At 41.2% G+C, this 26,205-nt stretch overlaps 1 protein-coding gene across 3 annotated transcripts in view; it reads right to left on the bottom strand.

Annotated features, from left to right (window-relative positions):
* The window catches only part of UBE2U (ubiquitin conjugating enzyme E2 U), a 56,036-nt gene that overhangs the window by 6,064 nt on the left and 23,767 nt on the right, over positions 1-26,205 (bottom strand). Inside the window, exons 7-9 of one of the 3 annotated variants that reach the window (XM_014855339.3) lie at positions 16,822-16,910; positions 10,530-10,611; positions 755-849 (exon numbers count right to left, since the gene is read on the bottom strand). In XM_014855339.3, the coding sequence (XP_014710825.1) occupies positions 755-849; positions 10,530-10,611; positions 16,822-16,910 (266 nt within the window). The other 2 variants (XM_070486467.1, XM_070486468.1) reach the window with 2 other exon arrangements.

The following is a 26,205-nucleotide window of genomic DNA, read 5'->3' as shown; positions in this document are numbered from 1 at the left end:
CCGAGACGACTTTCCAGTTCACAAAGGATTTTTACACACGTGGAGTCGGTTAGCCACAGCATCCTGTGAGGGAGGGCAGGATATTAGAAGCGAATACTTACTGAACATCTCCTAGGGACCGGTCCTAGCTGAGGATGAAGAAACGGAAGCTCAGAGGTCGAGGGACTTTCCCACAATTACGCAGACCCCGTCTATAACCCAAGCTCTCTGACCGGGATGTCTTGCTCTCCCCGCTACACTAGTTATTTCCATTGTAAGCTATCAGCTCTCTCCTCCTGCTCAGGACCCGCCCTCCATCTATCCCAAATCTTTCTCTGAAAAACATTCATTTTAAAAAAAGCACCCACAACCACGCAACTAACACTATCCCTTTCTTTTCAGCCATATTTCATGTATCTCTGAATCGACAATGAGTTGTAGGGTTCAGTTTATTTAGCGTTTTCCTTGCTTTGAATGCTTTCACACATTTTGAAAGTTAGCTTTAGATTTTCAAAGGGCATATTAATCTACTAAAGTGTAGTAAGCTTGGAAGTACTAGCAATTCAATTCTTTCAAAGCTCCAGTTCTTTGGTAACTAATTTAGTGAATTTCTTCTGTTACTCAGAAAGAGTTAAACCAAACTTAAAAGCAGAACACAAGATTAGGCCTCACGTATCAAAACTTATTTGAACTCAACAAAAATTTAAATTTATTTTTATAACTAATATTTTAGTTCTAAAGACAAAACAAAACAAACAGGCTGAACTCAACTTACCTGGGGTCGGGCAGAGATGAGACCTTTGGGTTGGATAATTGGCTCTGTAAGGCCCTCTATTTTCTCTAGCAAGCCGAGCCCTGGCAGCAGCATACCTAGAGTAAGAAAAAAAAGAAACGATCTAATTTCCCAAGTGAATTTTGGGAAGGGCACATTACTTTTGAAAAAATAAGGCAAAGAAATCGAATGAAACAGACGAGCAGAGCAATGGGCATCAAACACGGTGACGTTCTGAGTGTTGACCAACGCAATGGCAAACAGAAGTTATCTGAATTTGTGTTTTCCAACAGAATAGTAGTGCGAAAAGCAAACAGATATGGTATAAGATTACTATCGTAAAAGCAACAAAGACATCATCTGGTATAGGAGGTGGGTTCGCTTCCTAGGGCCTCCATAATAAGTTCCCATATACTTGGTGACTTAAAGGAACAGAGATTTATTCTCCCACAGTGCTGGAGGCTGAAGTCTGAGAGCCGGTGTTGGCAGGGCCACGCTCCCTCTGAAGGCCCTGGGGAAAAATCCTTCTTTGCCTCTTCCTAACTCTGCTGGCTCCCAGCCGTCCTTGGCGTTCCTTGGCTTTTGGCTGCATCACTCTGATCTCGGCTTCCACCATCACATGGCCTTCTTCCCTGTGTGTCTTTCTGTGTCCTCTCCTCTCCTTATAAGGACACCAGTCATTGGATTTAGGGCCCACCCTAATCCAGTATAGCCTCATCTTAACTAATTATATCTACAAAGATCCTATTTCAAGATAAGGTCATATTCTGAGGTTCTGGGCGGACTGAATTTTGGGGGATGACTATTCAACTCACTACGTAAGGGAACAATTCTATCAGAAAAATTCATGACCTACCCCGGAAAAAACAACCACTTGGTAGGAGACATCAGTGAACCCAAGTAAAGTTATCACAGCATTTCCTTGGAGAAGGACTTCATATAGGGAAATAAAAATTTTTACAAAAATTTCTTTCGGGGGTGACGAAGTTTTGCAATATATTATGACAAGAAAGCTTTTGGTGAAAATATTGTTTATTGAAGAAAATTACGTGGCATAGAATTGCTCTTGTCCCACAAGTGCACCTCGCCTACACAGTACTGCTGAAGAGTTCAATCATTTGAAAAATAGCCATTGGGCACCTTCCTGTGCCAGGCACTGTTCCAGGAGCAAATGACACAGGAAGAACAAGACAGACAAGGTCCCCAACCCCATGGAGAGGAGACAAAAATGAGCAAATGTGAGAATCAAGATATATGAGCCATGATTTGTGCCGTGATGAAAACAAAGCCTCTAACAGAACGTGGCATGGAAGTGGTGAGAGTAGCGTCCCTGCCTTGCCCCAGCCATCAGGGCAGAACATGCGGTCTCTTACTGTTACCTGTGTTGGCTGTAGTTTTTTCATAGATGAGCTTTATCAGGTTGAGGAAGTTCTTTCCTATTCTTAATTTACTGAGAGGATTTTGTGTGTGTGTGAGGAAGATTGGCCCTGAGCTAACATCTGTTGCCAATCCTCCTCTTTTTGCTTGAGGAAGATTGTTGCTGAGCTAACACCTGTGCCAGTCTTCCTCTATGTTATGTGGGATGCCACCACAGCATGGCTCGATGAGCGGTGCTAGGTCCATGCCCAGGATCTGGACCTGCGAACCCCGGGCCACCGAAGCGGAGCGCACAAACTTAACCACTGCCACTGGACCAGCCCCTGAGAGGTTTTTTAAAATCAGGAATTAGCATTGAAATTTTCTTTTGTTTATTGAAGTATAATTGACGGACAATATTAGTTTCAGGTTTATAATATAGTGATTTATTTTTATACATTAGGAAGGGATCCTCATGCTGAGTCTAGTTCCGTCACCATACAACGTCATTACAGTATTAATGACTATATTCCCCAAGCTGTACATTACATCATTGTGACTTACTTATGTTACAACTGGAAGTTTGTCCCTCTGGATGCCTTTCACCTATTTGCCCATCCCGCATCCCCTCCCTTCTGTAACCACTAGTTTGTTCTCTGTGCCTATGAGTCTGTTTCAGTTTTGCTATGTTTGAAATTTTCTTCACCTATTAAGACGATCATACAGTTCTTCTTTCTTATTCTATTTTACATTGTTTGAATTTTTCAAATGTTAAACCAAGCTTACATTCCTGGTATAAATCCCACTTGGTAATTTACAATTACCACAATTATTTATTATAATTAATTGTGACCAAGTGGGGTTTATACCGGGAATGTAACCTTGATTTAACATTTAAAAAAAAAATCAGTTTGAAATATATATATATATTTGAATTCAATTTGCTAAAATATTTACATCTGTGTATATGACGTGTATTGATCTGCAGTCGTTTTCTTCTTGCACTCTCTTTCGTTTTGTTATTGAGGTAATGCTGACTATAACATGTAGCAGGAAGAGTTCCCTTCTCTTCTATTTTCTGAAAGAGTTTGTATACATGGTATTACGTTTTCCTCAAATGTCTGGAAAATTCTCCAGTGAAGCCATTTGGGCTTGGAGTTCTTTGTGTGAAGGCTTTTAGCTATCAATTCAATTTCTTTATTAGACATAGGATTATTCAGGTTATCCATTTCTTTCTAAGTGAGCCTTGGTAGATGTCGTCTTTCAAGAAATTTGTTCATTTCATCTATGTCATTGGATTTATTGATCTGAAAAAGGCTTTATTTTACCTTTATTTTTAGAGATATTTTCACTGGGTATAAATTTCTAGGTTAATGATTTCTTTCTTTCAAGCACTTTAAAATTGTCATCTATGATCTTTTGATTTACAAGGTTTCTGACATGAAGTGGCTGGTTGTCTTTGTCTCTGTTCCTCTACATGCAATGTGTGTGTGTGTGGGGGGGGGGGGGTGTTTTGTCCTTTGCTGCTTTGAAGATTTTCTCTTTATCACTGAGTTTCAGCAATTTGAGTATGATGTTTCTTGATATGGTTTCTTTATATTTTTGTTTCTTGGGATTCATTGAGCTTCTTGGTCTCTGAGTTTATAGCTTTCATCAAATTTGGAAAATTTTTGGTCATAATTATTTCTTCGCATATTTTTTTCTGTCGGTTCTTCTCTGGGATACCAATTACATGTAACTTACACCAGCTGACATTGTCACATAGCTCACTGAGGCTTTTTTTTTTGTCTTTTTTCTCTCTATGCTTATTTTCAAGAGTTTATATTGCTACATTTCCAAGGTCACGGGTCACCTCTTCTACAGTGTCTCATCTGCTGCTCTTTCCATACAGTGTATAATTCAAACATTTTAAATTTATTTTACCTCTATAGATGTTCCATTAGTCTTTTGTATATCTTCCATTTCTCTCCATCATATTCATAGTTTTCTTTAGATCCTTGAGCATATTTTATAAGACGTATAATATCTGCTTTGAGGTTTGTATCTACTAATTCCATCATCATCTCTATCATTCGTGGATCTATTCATACTGATAGATTTTTCTTTTGCTTATGGATTGTATTTTCCTGCTTATTTGCATGACTAGCCATTTTGGATGGGATGCTAGAGATGATAAATTTTATTTTGTTGGGTGCTGAATTTTGTCATGTTCCTTTAAATATGGATGCCACTGTCCTGGCATGCCGTTCAGTATCTTGCAAATCAGTTTGATATCTTCAAGGTTTGTATTTAAACTTTCTTATGCGTCTAGAACAGCGTTTATTTGGGAGCTAATACAGCCCCACTACTAAGGCGTGACCCTCTGAAGTCTCTATCCAGTGTCCCTTGAATTAGGAGGACTTGCCATTCTAACTAGCAGGAACCCAAAGTGTTTCTAGCCCTCTGTGAGCCTTGTGTGAGTACCCAAACAAACAAACATTAGAATCTTATTTTCCTCAGGACAAACATGACATTAGAAAATAATATAACTTGATTTACACCTTTTCTCCCCCATTGATAAATCTTTGTCTTCAAAAAACTATATAAGTATTGATATTTCCTTTTCATTCAACCATTTGCCTTTATATAACTGAAAACGCAAATTATAAATATGAAAATGTTTAGTGTCACTAAAGAAATGCAAATTAAATGACTATCAAGGAGGATGTCATAATTATTAAGTTAAAAAGTAAAACAAAACCCCCTAATGCTTGTTTATTTTAAATTCTCAATAATTTTGGTGGCACCATAGATTGCTACATGTTCCTGAAAAGTAGCTTTATGTACATCACAAGAGTCATGAAACTTATTGTATCCTTCCATCTAGCAATGTGACTTTTTGTAACACATTCTGAGGAAGCTTCTTGGATTCCTGCTTTCAGGCAGAACACAATCTAAGATGCCTCTGCGGAACCATCGCCCTCCTCGCTCTCTCCCCTGCTCAGACCAACGCCTAAACCAACCCAAGCATCACATTTGTATGGCCATGTGGGGGTGGGGTGGGGGGTGGGGTAGGTTGTTGAGGGGGAGGGCAAGGAGGGGGGAGAGGGAGCTGGACAGAGACAGAGAGAGCCCTCAAAGCGCCTTCTGTGTGGGAGCAGAACCAAAGAAGCAATTCTCTTAGAAAAAAAAGAAAAGTGCAATGGGTGTTTTTGACATGTATCAAAACCTCTCTTTTTGGAGAGAGATGGAGAGGGAAGCAGCCTTGAGCCATGATGTTTACAATACAGGAGGTGCCACCAGACTCTGTGCTCCAGTCAGAAATCCACGGCAAAGTTTGGGGGCTACGTTCTGAGAAAGCAATTGATGAAATGAATCACATCCACGAGAGGGGAACAAAGCACGAGCGTAGGATCTGGCGGGCCCAGCTTGAATGCCAGCTTGGTCACTCACTGAGTGCATAGCCTTAGGCAATTTTTAAAAAAACTTTTTCTGTACATCTCTTTTATAAAATGGAGATAATTTCTCACATTCTGGATGGTTTTGCAGACAAATGTAAAAGCATTTGGTAGGTGTTCAATAAAAATCTGTTAAATGAATGAAATTTCCAGACTAGTTGAACAGCATAAGGTGTTAGATTTAAGCTAGAAATAAGGAAGATTAGAGCTATTAGAATGCCCCTGGAAGTACTGAGCTGCCGTCTCTAAAAACACCCAGATACAGACTAAGCAGTTGCTTGGCAGGAATTATGTTTTAAAAGGGATTTTTCCCTTTGTCTATATTTTTTTCCATGTCTATATTTTAAAGGGGATATTTCCAATGTTCACTCTAATGCTAATTCTCTCTGTAACCACAAGATGGCATTCAAGGTTTAATCTTCGAGGAATAAAAAAAGCAAGCATTCCTACTTAAAAATGCATCAAATGTGTAATTATGTAAACCTATAAAAACAAGTTTCAACTTCAATAACCCTGAAAGGAGAGCCAAACATATGTTAAATTAATGTGTTCAGCGTCAATGTTGGCTAGACAACTGGAGAAAAGGTAATCAGACGTAGTTATGCTGTAGGAAAATCACATATTTTTGTGAGTTAAAACACATACTCACAAAATAAGACACTACAGGAATTCAGAAATAATATATATTAACTCCTTAATTTAAAAGATGGTATAGCCAAGTCCAGAGGATATTTTATAAAAATGAGAAAGTTTTATGCCGTTATTTGATACATCACATGTTAATTTTTTCATGTAGAAAGAGAAAGGAACATTGTTTAATAACAGAATTTGAGATTGACCAACAAAACCAGAAACTTTTCCACAAAAGGTAGAATTGATTTGTACTTGCAATTGGGCAGGCAATATTTTTACATTTATGTAAAAACTGAAGCTTTTAATAAGCACATATTAATAGGCAGATAGGAGATCACTTAGTTTTAGCTTTCAAATATAATATGCGTTTATTAATAACTTCAGGCAAGTTGGTGAATGTCTTTGTGCTTTATTTCTCTCTCATTGGTAAACTGCAGATAATATCTGCCTCTATTTTTCCAGAATTTCTGTAGAGAAACTTAGGGGTGAGGATCCAGTTGAAAAGGGGGGCTAGGACCCTGGTCCTGAACCCGTGTTCGTATAACAAGGAAAGTGGTTTGTAGACAGATCTGTTGTGGCCTTGAAGGAGGCTCATGGATGTCCTCGTGGGCTCCACTTAGGGGTGTGGCTTCCACTCCCCGTTGGCCCAGGATTACACCAGGAAATGAAGGGAGAACGCCCAGCATGCAGCAGGTGCCTGGCCATGCTAGTCCCTGTTCCCTCTGTCCCTCCTGTGTACAGACACGAGCAGGATACTTTTCCAAAGCTACACAGAATGTAAAACTTCTCCAGAATTAATAACTTTTATTTAGATAACTTGCTGGCTGACAAGGCGGAAACTACTGGCATCGATCTTCCCATCACCACGTGGCGCTCATTAGCTACCGAGTATGACACAAAAATGGTTCTGTATGTGCGTCAGTAAGAACGTCCACAAGGAGAGCTTGCACTGCTTTCTAATTTTGTATGTCTATTTCTCCAGAGAAAATAAATTATGAACCACTGATTAGATTCTAGTTTCATATCCTTTCCCATGTCTTGGTAGAAATAAAACATTTGCACGAATAGCTAAAAGACAGGCAAGGCAATAGGAAAGAAAGATCGGCCTTACAAACGAACACCAAACCAAATGAGCGATTCATGAATATTTATGAACTGCTTATAATAACAATAGGTTCCTATTAATACTAATGGAAAACATGTGTGAAACTTAAGAATTTGCATAAAATATTCATGACCATAATTTATATTTCCAGTTTTCAGTCACTGTTCTATGACTACACCCTTAGATGTCCCAAAATAGAACCATAATCTCCAGGTTAGAACGGGCCTTAATAGGAGTCAGTACCTACATTTCATTTCCCCTAAAATTAACTCCCTTCACGTTTAATCTCACTGTTCGGCAGATCATTCAGCAAACAGTAATGGACTGCCTCCCAGTTGCCAGGTGGCCAGGCTCAGTGCAGAGGATACAAAGCTAGACAATGGCCCTGCCCTGGTGCCTGCAGGAATGTCCACCGCAGGGGCTGATGAGCTGGAACAGAATGCTCTAGAAGGGGCGGGCACCCAGGTGTGTCAGGGACCCTTTCACCAAGACAGGCTGAGCTGGATCTTCCTGCCGTCCTTGTCCTCGTTCTGAAGAAGCACCTTACGGCAGAGACGGCGACAGGTGGAGTGGAGACAGGAGAAAGACCTTGCCCACAGAGGACCTAAACAAACATGGTCGTGATAGGTGCTGTTTTCGCTTCTCCAACCTGAGAAAATTTTACGACTTTTACGTGTTTGGGACAGACCACTGGTTCTCTGGAAAGTTGGGCACGTGGGCTCTCATCTCCCCCGTCCTCAGGAACTGCTGTTTATTGAATGCCCCCATGTCAACACTACATGGTTTTATATGTCTGAGCTCATTCAAGAGATCAGATGCAGAACAACTCCGAAGGTCAGCATCGTCTCCATTCAACAGGAAGGAGCATGCTCAGCGTGGGGAAGAGCCCCTCAGGATCCGTCCGACTCCAATGCCCTGTGTCTCCCCGAGCTGTTTTTCTTCCAAAGAAAGATTTCCCATCTGAAAACTGATGTCAGGCCACAGCAGGAAAAGCATGAATAGTAGCACACCTTAGGAGTACTCACTGTGCACATGACCCCTTTTGAAGTGCTCTACATGTACTAATTATTTAATCCTCACGATCTCCTTGAGAGGTAAGTATGGTTCTTATGGAGGCACAGAGATGTCAGACAACTCGCCCAACATCACAGAGTAGGTGCCGGGCAGAGCCAGGACTCACATGCAGGCAGTCTGGCTCCAGCAGCCCTGTGCTTGAACACTCCGCATTCCACCTTTTAAGTCAGACCAATCCTCACTCTGGACCACCAGCAGAGATGCTGTGGCAATCTCCCAGGCAGGAGGCACAAAGTGCAGCAGAGATCTTCTGTCCCCAAACAATGGGGAGAAAGAAGAACTGGTGTGGCTGAAGAGCCAGGTCTTGATTGATAAGGGGCGGGGAGGAAGAGTGGGAGGAGGGGTAGGAAGCAGCAGAAACAGGTCTCTCCCTAACGCTGTGCAGAGGCGAGGTTCTCCATTTGCATTTTCTGTTTATTTTAAATAGGAAATCTCAGTGCGAGAAAACCATTTTCAAATATTAAAAACAGAGAGATGCATAATGGTATTCCTTTGCATGCACATCTAGACCAACGACTCACTTGCCTAGATCCTCAAACTTTTCTACTTGAGTCACTATTGAATTGACCACTTTATTATACCTCACGTATTTGGATGAACATGAGACTTTTAATAATTACCTGAAAAGAAGCTGATTCCACCATACTTTAGACTTTTGCATGCTCAAATATTTATGTCACCATAAAGTTATGCAGATAAATGTAGTAATTTTAAAAATTTTATTTAAATAGTGTTTTTTGACTAACCAACTGCAAGATTTAAAAGAAGCAAATATCATCTGATCTAAATATATTCTTATCAACCACCAGATGGCATAAGGTGTGAGAGTTTTATTCTGATGGGGTCAACCATGCACATGATAATTTGACCTATAACTTCAAAATAATGTATTTGGGAAAATGTTCTAGCACTCAAACAACTCACAACTATTTCAGCCAGATGTAGAAGAGGCTGGATAAGTTGAAAGTGACATGGTCCAACTTTTTCTAAATTTGGGGGTTCTGTGGGATGCTCGCCTGGCATTACATAAGCAATCAATGATCAGACATATAAAGCAGTTCTGTTAAAGGGAATAAAAAAAGAAGTCACGTCAAAGCAAAATTAACCTTCTAAGTAGGTTTCTTTAAACGAAACTTCAAATGCACCGTCAAGAAAAAACTGTGCTTGTACTCCTTGAAATTCCACTTAATAAAAGAGTTTCTACTGCCTATAATTTATTCTGAAAGCAGGAAAGGCTCTAATGCTAAAGCTTTTCTCTACTTTGGCTTGAAGGAAATTTGTTTCAGAAGTCAACTGAAAAAAAGAACATGCAACTGAAAAGCCCAACGTTAACTGTGCTGTTAAAGGGTAGGACAGCATATTTTAGGAACATCAATTTCTGCACAAATTCAAAATACAGCATATTATTTTTATTAGTCCTGTACTTCCATCTAGAAAACAGGTCACATTGCCAACAAGTCAAAGAGCTAAAAAATAAGTTAAATGAGCTAAATGCAAAAAGTAGGATCTTGAATTCCCCCAGCTTTGTGGTAGCACAGCAGCCTGGCCAACACCACAGAACCGAGACGGAATCTGCTCTCGCGTGAGGAAGCAGAAAGACTGCCTTTCGGGGTCAAGAGACCAAAGCAGAGATTAAGGTCCCTTCCTTAACGTGGTCTGAGGGTCAATGACTTCTGAAGATAGTGTAACAATTTATTTTTGCATTTTACTACAGACTTCCTCATTAGATGTAATATATTTGGTTCCTGAGGGAGAAATCTGTGGAAGACGAAAAGATATTTGAAACTATGAGAAGGATGAAAAGCTAATTGGTGATATATAAACAGGGCTTTCACCCCTATTTCTAAGTCATACTTTGATAAGGATAATGGGAATAGGAGTAAGAGATTTCATGGTGGCGGTGGTGGGGGGGGGGCGGGTAGTATCGTGAGATTCCTTCACTGAGGCTCATGTCTTCTCTCCATCTTTGGCAGCCAATAGGGAGCAAAGATGTTTCCCACCTAGGTTCATATTAAAGGAAAAAGTGATACTTACTCTTGTTCTTATGTTTAGAAAAGGGCATAAGTTATTTCCAAAGGGTTTGTCCTGATGGTTCAGTTAGACAGTAGAAAGTGGAATGAGAGCTATTTCAAGATTGTCGGATAATATATTCTAGACACTTAAAATTACTTACTTTAAACTCCATTCTTTAGGATGTTTTAGCTCCATTTTCTTCCATTTATAATACTTTGCAATGAAATTTTGATCTTCAAACACTGAAATTAGAGTATTGAGAAAAAGGAACTATTAAAAACACTTTAAGAATAGTTCGACGTCTGAAATGATAGACTTCATTAAGTCGATATGTGGCAATGACGCACACTCTACAGTTCAAGTCACGTTACAATGCTCGGACACTTTTCAAATTTCTTCCTTTTATTTGAACTTTGTAATATTAGATATTGTTTAAAATAAGTAGATTGTGACTTTAAAACTTTTCATTATAAAGACATTTGTTTACATATAATTTGTAGTCATGAAGAAGGTGTTAAAATAACTCACATAGAAACTGCAGACACCATAGTTTAACAAAATTCTGACTCAGCACTTCAAGCGGCAAAATAGAATCCTGGAGTTGGAAGCGACATTCCAGATCCTGATCTTTCCTAAAGCAAGAGTCTGCAAGAGATGAGCATCCAGCCTCTAAACGAACCCCTTGCCAACGACAGAAAACTCTCCTCTTTGTTGTTGGGAGACTGACTGTTCCACTGACAGTAAGGTCACAGTGTCGTTGCTTAATCTGAGTGCTGAGTTTCCACTCCTAGTTCTGACCTCCGGAGCAACACTGAGTAAATCCATCCTCCCCGTGGGAGACAGCCCTTCGAATAAAGATAGCTCTCAGGGCAGCCTCAGTTCCTTCAACTGTTTCTTAAGACATGATTTTCTGGAGACCTAACCATCCTCACCATCCTGGTTGTGAACCTTGTTGATGCTCCTATTAAAGTTTGCATTCAGAATTGGCTCAGGGTCTTGATTTCACTTGAATAGCAAAGACACAAGTGGGTTACTACCATCCTTGATCTGTGTGCTACACCTCTGCCAATTCAGCTTAGATCTGCATAGCATTTTCTGGAAATCACATTACACTGCCGGCTAATATGTTTGTGGTTAATTATAAACCTTATGCCTTCACTCAAATGCACATAAAATTTATTGAAAATCTACTATGCTTAAAGCGCTGGTAATTTTGACATGAAATAACTGTTAAGCCAGATCATACACACATATATACCTCATCTATCTATCCATCCATCCATCCATCCATCCATCCATCCATCCACCATCCATCCATCCATCCATCCATCCATCCATCCACCATCCATCCATCCATCCATCCACCATCCATCCATCCATCCACCATCCATCCATCCATCCATCCACCATCCATCCATCCACCATCCATCCACCATCCATCCACCATCCATCCATCCATCCACCATCCCTCCATCCGTCCATCTCTCCTCTCCCTGTCCCTTGTAATTGTCCCGGATTTACAGTCTCGAACTATTTAACCAACTGGATGTTCTCCACGGTCTTGCCCTTATCTGGAGTCTCCTTCTTAATAATGATGAATTACCCCTGTTGTCACTGATAGAAAAAACCATTTAAACTTAATAGTTCTCATTTTCTTCTATTAATATTACATGATTTTCACCAGCAACGTTCCTCACTATTCTTTAATTTCTTTTCTTGCTTCAAGCACACACAAGCACATATACACACATATTCTTGTAGGGTTATTAATACTCTTTTTATTGGTATTTGGATATAAACTCCTCCCTTCCATTAGGAAGCAAAGCTGAGCTTCCCAGAGATCTTAGTGAGGGCTCGATATTTCCCGTAGGTCATTATAATAACTAATATTAGTAGAGTTTTTACTATATGCTGGAGGGATGCAGTATGTATTGTTAATACCTACTTTACAGATGAACAGACAGACAGAAAGGTGGAGTAATGCCTTCTTATTGGGACTATTCACTACTGCTTAGAAAAAAGTTAAAATTTATTTGAAGTGTCTATTCAAGGATCATTCATATCTTTCCTTAACTTTTTCAAAATTGCCTTTCCTACATTTTCTATCCGAATATGTACAGCAGTCTCTTCTTTACATATTATAAAACTCCAAATGGCAAGGTCATCTTTCCTGAATAGTCCCATTAATTTTATATCATTGGCTCATTTTATTCCTCGCTTTCTCTACTCTCAGAGATGAAAAATGCCAAGCATTTGCACAAAATTTTATTGTAAAGCTTCCTATTTTACGCCTCCAATTTTTTCACTCATCTGTCTCTTACCACCTGACTGTAAACACCTCAGAAAGCTTATCATAATCCTTCTCTTCTTGTCTCCAACACACAGCCAACTGTCTAACATGGACGACGCTCAGTGAATGATGTTGATTGGAGGGAAATAATGAAGAAATGAGGACAGGAGAGAGAGAGACAGAGAGACAGAGAGAGAGAGACAGACAGAGAGAGAGAGAGAGACAGAGAGAGAGAGAGGAAAGGACCAGTGAAATTTGGTCAGGAGTTCTTGAAGTTCGATCCCCCCCACAACCACATCTCGCCCTAGGGTGGCTTTGTAATCTGTGGTAGGAGAGCACCGTCTGTTGCCTCCATCATACAGCTCTTTTTCCTTCTCTTTCTTCTGAGGATTACTGGCATTGCTTCTACTCTGTTCTTCCATGACGCATCTCTTGTCCCACATCTGTAGAGGTTGATCTGAAGTTTTTTTCCCACTGATGGGACTCTCACCTCCAAAGACAGAAAAGCACTGACTTGCCTCAGCATGTTTCGTTTCCACACATACCACCTCATGCTAACCAGAGAGCAACTTAAAATAGAGTGGAACATTTTTGTCAATGAATAGAAATGAAAAATGAGGTACAAAGAGTTAAAAGACTAACCTAAATTCTCTTAACTGTATGCGCAAAACTAGTCAAGGGCGGAGGAGTCTCTAACCGTGGACGTCACGCTCTGCCCGCCAGAGCCCTTCTAACCTCGGCTGCACACTGCAACCACCTGGGGAGCTTCACAAACTACTCCTGCCTGGTCCTGCTCCCAGAGAGCCTGATGGGTTGGGGCTGAGGTGGGAATTTTTACAGGCTCTGCTGGTGGTTCAGAGGAGCGGTCCAGCCTGAGAGCCAGTGCGTCAGACTTAGACAACATTGCTTTTTGCATCTGATGCATCTTGGAGGCGGGGTGTTGCTGGCTCAAAGCTCAAAGAATGAAGGTCTCCTAGGGTGAAAGCGAGCAACCCAGGACGCTTCAGGCTGGTAGGACTGTTTCGATGACAGCAAGCACACACAGGAAGCCTGCACTCACGGTTCCAGAGCACACTGGTCTGAAGGAATTCTCTTCCCCAAAGATGAACATTTCCTTATGAGGATCATCTTCTGTCATTAACGTGCTGTTGCCCACAACCACATGTGCTGATTTGTTCTCTGCCAAACTTTTTCTTTGCCATTCTGTAGTGATGGGCAGAGAACCGTGGGTCATCAGTACATTGTCCCATATGATTGTCTGTGACTATAAACTAATAATTACAATTATTGAAAAATGTGTTGCATAGACTTCAGAGTTTGAATTTAAATCTCAGGGTTTACAGAGAAAACAACTTTATATCATATTCTGGAGGCTGTATAGTATGAGAGAAAGAGCGACAAATGTGGAGTCAGATCTGGTTCCAGTCCTTGGGCCACAGGCTACCTGCAGTAATTAATAACAGCCACTCACTGGGTGCTGGGCACTCTTGCAGGGCTCCAGCCCTGTGAGGGGTATGCTATAACTATTCTCATGGTACAGATGAGGTAAATGGGACACAGAGAGGTTAAGAAACTTACCCAAGGTCACATGTTAGTAAATGGGAGAGGCAGGATTAAATCTCAGCAATCTGGCTCCAGAATTTGCACTCTTTACCAATATATAATGTTCCCTCCTATATGTGTGACCTTTGGTAAATCACATACCTTCTCTTGGTCTTGGTTTTCTCGTCTGTAAAACAGAGTAATAATAATAATGTCTCGCTCTTGGGTTGATATCCCACTATGCATGACATATATCAGAGTGTTCAATAAATATTGGCTGATAAATGAATCAAAGAAGGATAAAAACAAAGGATGATTAAAAAACATAATACAGAGTATGCTCTGTAAACTGTATTATACAAGGACAAATTTACTATTATTACGGCACACATGACTATATAAAGATTCATGGTACAAAGATATAGAAAAAAGTTAATATTCAAAATCAAAATACAACCATTCATCACGATTCAGAAAATAAAAAGCTTTAAAAATATGCACGAGAGTTTAATAATCTTTCCGGGATAGGAATATAACTGTAGAAAACGAATTTATTAGAAGTTTCCCTTTTATTTCCGTGTAGTTGAAGAAGTGTTCTATGATCTAAAAGCTTCCTCTTTATTACTGCCAGGAAGTTAGGCCGTTAAAAGAGAGAGGATTGGATCTCATCCAGCTGAACTATCCAAAGACCAAAAGGCCAGCAGCACACCTAAGGTTTACATTTAATTTGTTAAAATTAAGTGCCGGTTATTATTGATGGAAAACTCTTGAAACATTCTCATAACAAATCTCTGGGGGGAGAAGAGAGAGGGTGATGCTGAAATCTTGCAGCAAGGTCTAGAGTCCGTCTCAGAAGTTCCTCTGGGCTAGAGGCAGCTATCGCCAGCCGTCGCCTTTACGGAGAGACAGGATTACACACGAGGTTAGCGACAGATGGAGAAACAAGAGGCACGTGAAACATTTTGGTGTCAAACTCTTTTGAAGAAGAAACTTCAGTCACTGGTGTTTCATTATTTCCTTCCGTTTTTTAATTGTTCTTTATTGCAAGCCAATCATTTGCAAATTTCCTTGAGTTTTGGCATGTAATTCTATTTTTTTTTCCCCAGCAATTTGGAGTTTCCAAGTGCCTCTAAATATTTACCTGTCATTCCACGAAGCGCCATCCTATACCACTCAGCTTGTTTTTCGGTTGAAGCAGTTGGACACTGAGTCGGTCCCCAGAGGGTGCCAAGTGCCTCTGCACACTGTGTTTGCTGAGGGTGCCGCCTCCAGGATTCCTTCTGAGCCCTTCAGTGCCTCACACGTAGTAAGTACTCGAGATGCGTTTGCTGAATCAACTAAGCAGTACACAACCACAACTCTTTGAAGTGAAGTAAACATTCACATACTCTGGTATCAAAAATAATAAAATTCTTTGTACTGATAGATTGCTAAACACTGTTTGAAGCAGACTTTAAAGGTTTCTTAAAGCACCTCAAATTATTTTTCTTAACCGCTAATCTACGAGTGATTGAGGAGGGGAACATATAAACACAAAATAATTAATAAGCAGCAACCTGAAGGAACATGTAATTTCTTACAAGTTCTTGAGCTAACTTACTTTTTTGCATTTGTTAAACTTCGTACTGCTTTTCACTCTAATTCGTGCCTTAAAACTAGAAACTTTTTGTTGTGATAGTTTGTTCTATTGAAACAAATATGAGACTATCACAATGATGAGATGAAATTGGATGAGGCCACAAAGGAAGGCAGTGGTCGTGGGGGTGGAGTGGACAGGAGACATTCGTAATGTTGTAGGAGGTGAAATCACCACGATTTAATGAGGGAAATGAAGTCTAGGCAATGGCGGTGGACGAGAGAGAGAGTGGGTAGGGAGGACTGAATGAAGAAGGAGGAGGCAGAGGAACCCCGAGGAGGAAAACCCTGGACGCCGGTGCCACCTAGCTCAGGAGAGCACAGCCAGCCAGAGAGTGGGGAAGATGAAGGCTGAGAAGCAACCACTGAATCTGGGAGTAGCAAAGCCGCTGGTAACTTCAGAGTGCGCCCCTGCAGCAGGATAGCTCACGAGGTCATATTTCAGGAAATGTGTACAGACTGGATAACCTATTTTGATTCAAATAATGAGACAGTATCTAAAGATTTGATTAAATGCGACCAGAAAGTTGTCTTGCTCTCCCCTCCTGTCTTTAGCTCCTAGTGTAGATGGCAATGGATAAGTCTTCCTTAGAAGGATCGAATTGAAAGCCCGAGGTTCATATGTTTTCTTGCTGTTTTTCTACTTAATTCTTAGCTTGAGGATAATCGCGTTTAGAATCAAAAAGATTCCTCCTGCTATGAAGACTTCTTTCTGGTGTGAAGGGAGTAAAGTAAATCTCACAAGACTGAGGACTTCATCTCTTATGCCTCCAAGTGCCTCTCTTTCCTTCTAATCAGACTTCAGTCCGGGGCTCCATACAAAAGAGGAAATAAACTCATAGCTGTGGAATGATTGCTATAAACAGCCAACAGAGAAGTTTATCACCCGCAAATTGCAAATATATGTCAATTGGTCTTTGAAAGCAAGCCAAGTTGAGAATAATTAAGAGATTAATAAATACCAGAATCAGGCAGATCATCTTACATGGAGTTCTGTAATAGTCTGTGGGTTTTGACGTGGCTATTCCAGACCATGTCTTGTAGTAATCGTCAAATGAGACTACTTTAATTGATCTGAAAATACAAATTAAAATCAGACAATGAGTAGTTGGCAAGTTTGATTTTTAAAATTACTTTATCAGAGTGGATAGTTTCAGACAACAATATCTTGTCACAAGACATTAAGCTGATTTGCAATTTCTAAGGAATGAATCTAGCATATAATTTCTCCACTAATACAAACAAATCACAAAAAAGAAAATCCATCTAAATCACTTTTCAATGATAAATGTAAATGTGCACCCATGTGTATATTATAAACAGAAAACTACAGGTTTAAGATATCTGCCTTTCATGACTAACATTAAAAAAGCACTTTAAGGAAAGCGTCATACCTGTATTTTTCTCCTTCCACAATCAACAATTTTCTCAAATGTCTATGCCAAAGTTTAGTAAAATCATCCTTATTTCCTTTTTATGATGAGAGGGAAATAGAACGCCAGAATTGAGATTATTTTAATTTTTACACAGAATCTGGCCATTTTTGAAGAGGAAGAAAAACAACTCTTCTAATATTCCCGCCCACACTTTTCCTCCCCTGTGCCAATATCACCATGTTCCCGCGGGACAGCAGAGGCTGTTAGAAAGTATTAAATGGGAACCCTGAAACCGTCTCTTCCATAACTGCATTTCCATTTTTTTCCTACAAACTTTTTGAAAGCAGAGATTCGCAACACTCTACAAACAAAACATTGCTTTGGGATATTTTCAGACGTGAAATCACCAATTAACTTGCTCAAATAGACACTTGAGAATCAAATGTAAAAGACCTTACATTTGTTTTCCATTTTAAGTCTTTGGCTGTTTGGAGCCAGAAGCAACTTTTCAGTTTTCAGTTAGAACAAGTATCCAGCACTAGCATTTATCGGTAAATTATAGGTCCCTTAAAGTAAATATTTAACTCAATTTTGAAATTAATGGGGCAATATCTACATGTGTTAATGCATTCATTTATTTAAATGATAATTACAGACACCTACTTTTAAGACTAACATTTTTCAAATGTGTTATTGATTTTGCAATCGTACTTAACTGGAAATCTGAAACTCAGTGCAGAGAAATTAATCACGATATTATTGCCTCCAGAGTTACAACACAGTGCTTTCTACTACTAGATGATATACTAAACTAACATTAATTTGCTAACGAAATGTTTCGGCTTTTGGCAATGAAGGTAACAAAATGAAAGGCTGCATTATAGCTCCTGCATGAAAAAGCCAGTGATCAATCTGCTGTCACAGATCATTTAGCAGACAACAATGACCCCAGAGGAAGGAAACTGTCAACACACTGTCTAGTGAAAAAAATACACCATCTTCAGGCACAATCGTCTCCATTGTTTTTTTTTCTGTTTGACGACGACCCATGACCCTCCCCCTTCCCAACGGTGTCCTGTTCAATTTCAAACTGTTAGCCTTCAGGGGCTTTCTCTTCTTTTCCCAGAATAATTAAAAATATCACCCTAAAAAGTATAACTTTAGTATAGTTTGAATATACATAGCAGAATGTCTTAAACGTTTGGGAATATTTGTATTTTCGATTTTATAAAGAAAACAGTCCCTTAAGATAAGAGAACAGTAACTATTTTATCATTATTTAGATAAACTACTAAGTTTACAGGGATATATACAGTATAAAAAATACATGTGTTTATAGTTTCAACCAACAACAGGAATTTATTGAGTATTATCACTGGCACTATGAATACGAAAAAGTAGAAGATACAACTTTAAACTGAACATCGGAGCTTATTATCCTGTTGGGAAAATGAAATATCCCTGAACTGGTAAACAGAATAGCTCTGTATATTAATATAATGATGCGCTACATCATTTAGCACAGACATCTGGAGACCACAGTGACAGATACTTTGGCAGTGGCAGTAAGCAAAGAGGTTGGAGGTGCGAGCTCCAACTTTGCTTCAGAGCCGTTAGGGAAAGAGTCACCTGGGATACGGCCCTGAAGGGAGGAGGCGGCGTTGCGGGGTGACAGTATGCCCAATCGCTCCGGGGGGAAGGGGCACGGTGTGCGCATGCACGTACGGAGCATGTTGGGGGAAGCGGTGATAATAACAAGATAATTGACTCCAGTGGAGAGTTCCGATTTCAGAGGAATTGAAATTTGATAAAAATAGGTGAAACTAGGCAATGCAGGGTCTTCAAATTTAGGCAGAGAACGGGTTAGAGTTGATGTGGTAATCTTGATTTATTAGGTGATAGAGAGTAATGAGGAGGTCTGGAATACGGCAAGTAAATGGTGAAATCAGCATTTGAGTAGGAGTTTTCTCTGGCGTTAGTATGTAGCGTGGCTTTTATGAGAGTAAATGCAGGGGACCGGTTAGAAAATAAATGCAGTAATTCAGGCAAGAGATACTGAGACCTCATACTTGAGTGGGAGCAAACATTATGAAGAGGGGGAGATGAATCTACGACAATACTAAAGAATTGACTGGACTGGTTGCCTGATGGAGTGTGAAGAATGAAGGAATTTGAGGGTCACATATTATCCTAAAGCCCAGAAGACCAGTTAGCTCCGCTATTAGTAGAAAGCATCTAGAGAAACTCGAGTGAAATATGAGTTTAATTTTAAACATGGGTTGTAGGTGATGACCTCTAGGAGTGTGATTGAGAAATTGGGGCTGGAAAAAAGAGATTTGGGTCAAATCGACACAAAGGTTGATAGATGACATCATTAGGGAAAACAAAGTCCAAAAGAGTAAGTGTTTAGAAAAGAAAGAGCAGAAACCAATTCACAGTTCAGAGGAGCCAGTGAAGGCAGCAGGAAGGACGGTGAAGGGAAGACGAGAATGGTGGCGGTGCTACTTCATGGAAGCACCGTCCCAGCCCCAGCAAAGCTAACGACTACATCCTGACACATCTCCGGACATTTAGTCATGTCGTATCCTGACTAAGGGCACAGGCTCTGGAATCAGCTGGTCTGGGTCAAAACATTCTGGCACCACTACTTATTAGCTGCGTGACTCTGGGCACATTACCTAACCTCTCCAGTCCTGTTTCCAGGGATAAAACTTCCTCTTGCGGTGGTTGTGAGCCTTCAACAGAATCATGCATGACAAGAGCCAGGTAGGGGGTCTAGCGGCCCCCAGCACTCCGTGTCAGCCGGTCTCCTCAACTGCCTCAGTTAATAACACCTCCTCATTTCTCTCCTGCAAACTCTGAACCCAATTGCTTTTCTCTCTCTGTCCCTCCCTATTCCAGGTTCTCATGCCTCTGCTTGAAAGCCGCATCTGGTCACCTAATTCTATAGGAGGAAGTCTAGAGACTCTCATAGAACTCGAGGTTCTTCAGCATCTGGCCATGCCAACCTTTTCTTCCACGGCTCCTTCGCACATCCAGGGGCTCCATCACAAGGAGCTTCCTGACAACCCTGAGGGTACCACAGAGTTACACTTCTGTGCCAGTGCAAGCAGTTCTGTCCAGAAAGCTCGTGCCCTCTGTGGTTGTCACACTTCTTATCACAGATCCCGCCCAATAAAAATATTATGTCAATGCAGGTTGTCACAGTGGCCACTGCAGATGCCTCCATTCTCCTCCCATTATGTACAAGCTACTCTATCTGATGGCACAGACCCCATCCCTGGCTCTAAGTCAGGGCCTGATGGGCTCAGGGCTGTGTGATCAAGGTAACAGTTTAGGGACAGGCACCTGGCCCAAAAAGATCCGGTCAGAGCGAAATTTATTCTAGTTTCTAGTACATCTCGATATCTGGGAGTGTCAATCTTCTTTGCTCTTCTTCAAGATTGCCTTGTTTATTCTAAAGCCTTTGCATTTCTCCACACCTTTAGAACCCGCTTGTTAATTCCCAGAAAAACACCCGGCTGAGATTTTGATTGATATTCAATTGAACGTATAGACTAATTTGGGAAGAACTGACATTGTAATAATATTGAGTCTTTTCCAAGTCGCACACATTGTATATCTCTCTCTATTTCTTTAGGTCTTAAAATTTCTCCCAGATATATTTTGTGGTTTTAAGTACAGATATCTTATTCATCTTTTGTTACATTTCAGTGCTGTTGTAACGGTAGTTTTAAAATTTCTCTTTCTATGTGTTGATTGCTAGTATATAAAAATACAGTTGATTTTTTAATGCTCCTCTTGTATCCAGGGTCCTTGCTTAATTCACTTATTAATTTTCAAGCTTTGTATATTCATTTGGATGTTACTTTGTATAGAATCCTGTTATCTGTGAATAAAGATGGTTTACTCCATCCTTTCCAAAATTCAGATGTATTGGCCTATAATTTTTCTTTCTTATAATAATCTTCTCAGGTTTCGGAATCAGAGTTTGGAAGACTGGAAGTATACCCGTTTTCTCTATTCACTGAAAAGTCTGAATATGTTTTTTCAAAAAATTGTCTTATTTTGAAATAAATTTAGATTTATAAAAGAGTTGTAAAGATAGTTGAATACTTTTTTGTTGTTGTTGGGGAAGACTGCCCTGAGCTAACATCTGTTGCCACTCTTCCTTTATTTTTTCATATGTGGGACACCTTCACAGCATGGCTAGTGAGCTGAGCAGGCCGGGATCCGAACCTGTGAACCTGGGCTGCTGAAGTAGAGTGCATGGAACATTAACCACTCAGCAACCAGGCTGGGCCCGTTGAATAGCCCAAACAAGATGTAGAATATTTTTATTACTCCAGAAAGTTCCTGACTGTCCCTTCCCAGGCAGTCTGCCTTCACACTTTGGGCAACACTGACCTGATTTCTGTCACTGCAGATTAGTTTGCCTATCCTAGAACCTCGCATAACTTGGACCATACAGTATGTACTCCTGTATTACTCGGGGTTTTTCACACAGCACAATGCCGGCTGTGACACATGCAACTATAGGCGTTGCATGCATCAACATTCGTTCATTTCTATTGCTGAGAATATTCGATTTATGAATATAACAACTTATTTATACATTCAACTGTTGATGGGCATTTTAGCTGTTTCCAGGTTGGGATATTATGAATAAAGCTCCCAGGAACATTTGTGTCTAAGTGTTTTTGTGGATATATATTATCGCTTCCCTTAGGTAAACACTTAGGAGTGGAATTACTGGATTACAGGGCAGGTGAAAATTTGATGTTATAAGAAACTACTAAATTGTGTTGCAGACAGGCTGTGGGCGTGTCAAACGGCACAACAATGCGCACAGAAATGCAGCAGAGTCCCGGGGACTGCCTCCTCGGCAACAACTGGATTGCTAGCTTCAGCCAGCGGTGCGCCCTCCCCATCTGCCCCTTCTCAGAAATGACAGCAGCCATCCAGTTCAACCCAAAACCTAGTATTTATCCTTGATTCCACTTTCTCTCATACCCTACACCTAATCAAACCAAGCCTTGAATCCATCCGCTTTCCTTCCCTCTCCACATCTGTGCCCTCAGCCCTAGCCCCAACACCTCTTCCCTCCCTTGGTCCACTGAAATAACCCAATGACTGTCTCCTTGCTTCCGTCTTAGATCTGCCACAATCCAGTCCCCACACAGCATTTAAAGTAGTCCTTTTGAGATGTTAACCTGATGATGTCTTTCCCCTTCTTAAAAGCTGTTCGGCTGCATCCCAATTACTGCTGCAAGGCTAATAAAATCCGAATTCCTACCTATTGTGGGCCTGCCTCATCTCCTGCCCCACTCCTCTTCCCCCTGGCTGTGGTCCAGCCCCGCGGCTTGCTTTCTGCTGCTCTAACACGCCATGCTCATGTCCGTTGGAGGCTCTGTGTACTAGGTATTCCCTCGGCCTACAATCTCAGGGTAGCTGAGAGATACCACTCTCCCCCAGTTTTTCACTCCTCCCTTTTCCTTTCAATTCACAAATCTCGATTTTTCAAGATAACACCCTCTACAGGTTTATCTCACCATGGTTCTTGGCTATAGTAACTTTCTCCCAGAACCCACGCATCATAGTCCGTCGTCAGTGCTGGGGCCTCATGCTGCCACCTGGTTACCTTGCTGCCTGTGTGATGAGAGAGTCCGCGTTCCACACAAAGGACCGAAGGGCCAGGGTTTCCTCCCCAGAACGGGGCCCCTCTTCCTTCTGTGTGACCCAGCACCAAAGACTGTGCCTAGTCTGACTGCCGGAATGAGAAATAACTGCTGCCCGCATTTTGGTGTCAATATTTTATGTATTCCTTTCAGGCCACGCTCACATGCTCAGTGCTCCTGCCGGAGACAGATCCCAGCAGTGCTACGGGCTGGGCCTCATCTGGGGGCTGGGGGATGGACGAGGCCCATGCTCTTGCTGCCACATCCCAATTAATCACTCTGTCAGCTGTCCCAGGTCTTCTGATGTGCTGGGGTCACAGAGCCCCTGGACGTGACGCTGTCTCATGCTCCGGGACAGAGGCCTCCCCGAGGCTCCTTCTTCCACGCGCTCTTCTGACTTCAGTCTCTTGGGAGCTAATCCACTAAGAGGAGCCTTGTTTGGGAGCATAGTTAAGTATCCACTATTGCCCTTTTTATATTGGAAAGATAACATCTAGGATCTGGTGGAGCAAGGCAAACAACAGTCTACGCTGAGATTACCGTCTGAAACCAGAAGCCCAAGCACAGCAAATAATAACCAACGCTGAAATAACCCGGTACTGTGACAAGTGCCTCACGTGCATGCAATCATTTAAGCTTCACAGCAACCCCATAAGGTTGGTACTATTATTGTTACTGTTTTATATGAAGAAACTGAGATGGAAACAAGTTAACTATTTGCCTTAGTCTCACATTTGGTCAATGGAAGAATTGCGATTCTTTCACTAGCTATGCTGGGGTGTGTGTGCGTGTGTGTGTATGTGGGTGCGTGCGCATGTGTGTGTGTGATAAGACCATACGTAATATCGCATAACCCACTCTCTTCAGCTACTTTTAATCTTAATAAGTCTGCAGAATCATGTCTGAAAGATACTTTTTGGACATTATATGACTAAACCAAAAGGTATTTAATCAATTCATTTTGTTGGACTTCCTGTTTTCAGCTTTTCATTTTAAGCAGTTCTATGTTTGACATTCTTGCAATCTATCTTTACGCACTTCTTCAATTATATCCTTACAGGTAAATCTCTAGAAGTGGAATTGCTGTGTCAAAGGCATGCACTTCTTTTAGAACTTGCCATATGCAACACGAATGTCGCTCTTTTGTGTCTTCCCTCGAATTTTGTCTCGTGCATGCCCCTTTAAATGATTTAGGCACGCTGCACATGTGTATTTAGTATTCTGATCTTCTCTGTCTCATTCTCCTCTCTTCTTTTGATTATCTAGCAACCAACTTCCTTTCTCCTAACCTGCTTTGGTTTTATATCTCAGCTCCTGATACACTTTGATTGCCCTGGCATTTCTGATTCACTTTTCCCTTTTATTCTGGATGTGAAAACACCTTCCACTGGGTCAGGCTGTGGGAAATACACCCTCTCCTGTCTCCATGCTTCTGAATGTGCTATTCCCTCTGTGTGGAGCGCCCTTCTCTTGTCTGCAGGTGAATTCCTACTCTACCTATAGACATCAGCTCAAGCATCAGCCCCTCCTGGCAGCTGGCCTTTATATGCTCCCTCCAAGCTTTTGTAAGATAGTTCTCCCTCTGTGCTCCCCCAGCATCTTGATCTTATCTCTGTAATAGCACTCCTTATATTGTAGGTATTAATGTAATGCAACAGTTAACAGGCCTGGCCCAATAAATGTTGGGTTGCATTTAACAGAGGTGGAACCAGTGACAGATGACTTGGTGAAAAAGTGAAGGCCTCTAAAGGAGGCCTAGAAAAAACAAAAGCTACAGGGGAAGAGGTTTGTGCTCAGTATGACTCATTTTAAAAATGATTCCACCTGACCTTAGCATCCCCTCTTGGCCACCATCCTGATATTTGCCCCTGGCCTTCAAACTACATCCTCTGGTAGAAGACGCTCCCATGTGGTCCTGTGGGACCGACAGTCAGGCACGCTCCCTGCCCCGTCTTCTCTGCAGAGGAGAGCTTCCAATCCTAGAGTATAATCTCGTGAGGTCAGAGATCACATATGATCCAGGTGTGTGTCCCCAACCCTGGAGCACCGTGCCTGGCACAGAGCATATGCACAGCGAATGCATTTTAAATAAGTGAATGAGTAGCTGTTCTGCAGAGGCTGCCCCATATCTCATTAAGTGTATCTACAGCCCACATGCAAACATCCCAGATGACAAGGACAAGCCTAAGTCACCTTCAATTACTGCACGTCAACTGGACTCCCGTGACTGTATTCTACCCTGTTGACCAGACTTTGCCTGAGTGTTGTTATGTCTTTCAGAGGCAGGATTTCAACTGCCTGTGCATGCCTCTGGAATCTGTTTCCACAGCCAGGTCAGCTCTTTCAGCTGCTGAGGAGTGTGACGTTCCAGCATCTGGTGCTAGACTGACAGTGCTAAGAGCAGCCTCTCTCTTTGAATAATTTCTGCAAGACCTCATTGTGGATGCTCTATGTAAAAACTAAAACCTAGACATAACTGAGCATTAACCCATAACAAATGGACCAGGGCGAACATTAGAATTCACAGATATAGAAGAAATTGCAGCCTGCTATGAACTAGGAGTGTAGGGAATCACCGAAATCTAGCCTGTTGCTTCAACTGAGTCTAGAGATCTCTCTAGAGATTTCAGGCTAGCACTAGGTAAGCACCACAAACCAGACCTGATTCTGGCTTCATTTATCCTTGGTTTGGTTCAGAGGCCCTGTGGAAGCTGGGACTACAGAAGTTCTGGGCTGCTCTTATTGCCTTACTAGGAAATGCTGGCAGTGTATTTTCATGCACTGCAAATAATTATACCACAAATAGAAATACCTTTGTGATATTCTAGGGACATTCGTGTTCCACAGGTGATGAAATGGTGTCTATGCGTTCAACAGCCATTTATCATAGGTCTATCTTGCGCCAGGATGGTCAGCTGCTTCTCTCTACATTGACAAGTATAAGGGGCAGCAACGTCTTCTACTGAATCCCAACCCACTGGATTATGCTCACCTTCCTGCAATTTTCAAGTTCTTTCACAAACAGAAGCCTCTTAAATTACCTAATTTTACCCATCTTTTACACAGTGCCAGTCAAGGAAACCTGAGCCGAAGCAAGCAGTATTTCAACACGGCTTAATTGACTGTTTTCTACATGTGACTGACTATCAAATTAAGGCTGATGGAGATGCTCGAGAAACTAAACGGTGCAGAACCATGTGTGAGGACATTGACCTATAACCTGTTCAGGGGTTCAAGGCTGAATCGATGCCACATTGTCAGGTTGTCTCTCAAGCTGTACAACGGCTTCAGCCCTAACTCTCACCATTTTCCTCT

Source organism: Equus asinus, chromosome 16 (assembly GCF_041296235.1).
Source record: "Equus asinus isolate D_3611 breed Donkey chromosome 16, EquAss-T2T_v2, whole genome shotgun sequence".
In the NCBI taxonomy this organism is placed as follows: domain Eukaryota; kingdom Metazoa; phylum Chordata; class Mammalia; order Perissodactyla; family Equidae; genus Equus; species Equus asinus.
The sequence above is the reverse complement of the archived record's forward strand: the minus strand, read 5'-3'. Positions and strand labels throughout refer to the sequence as shown.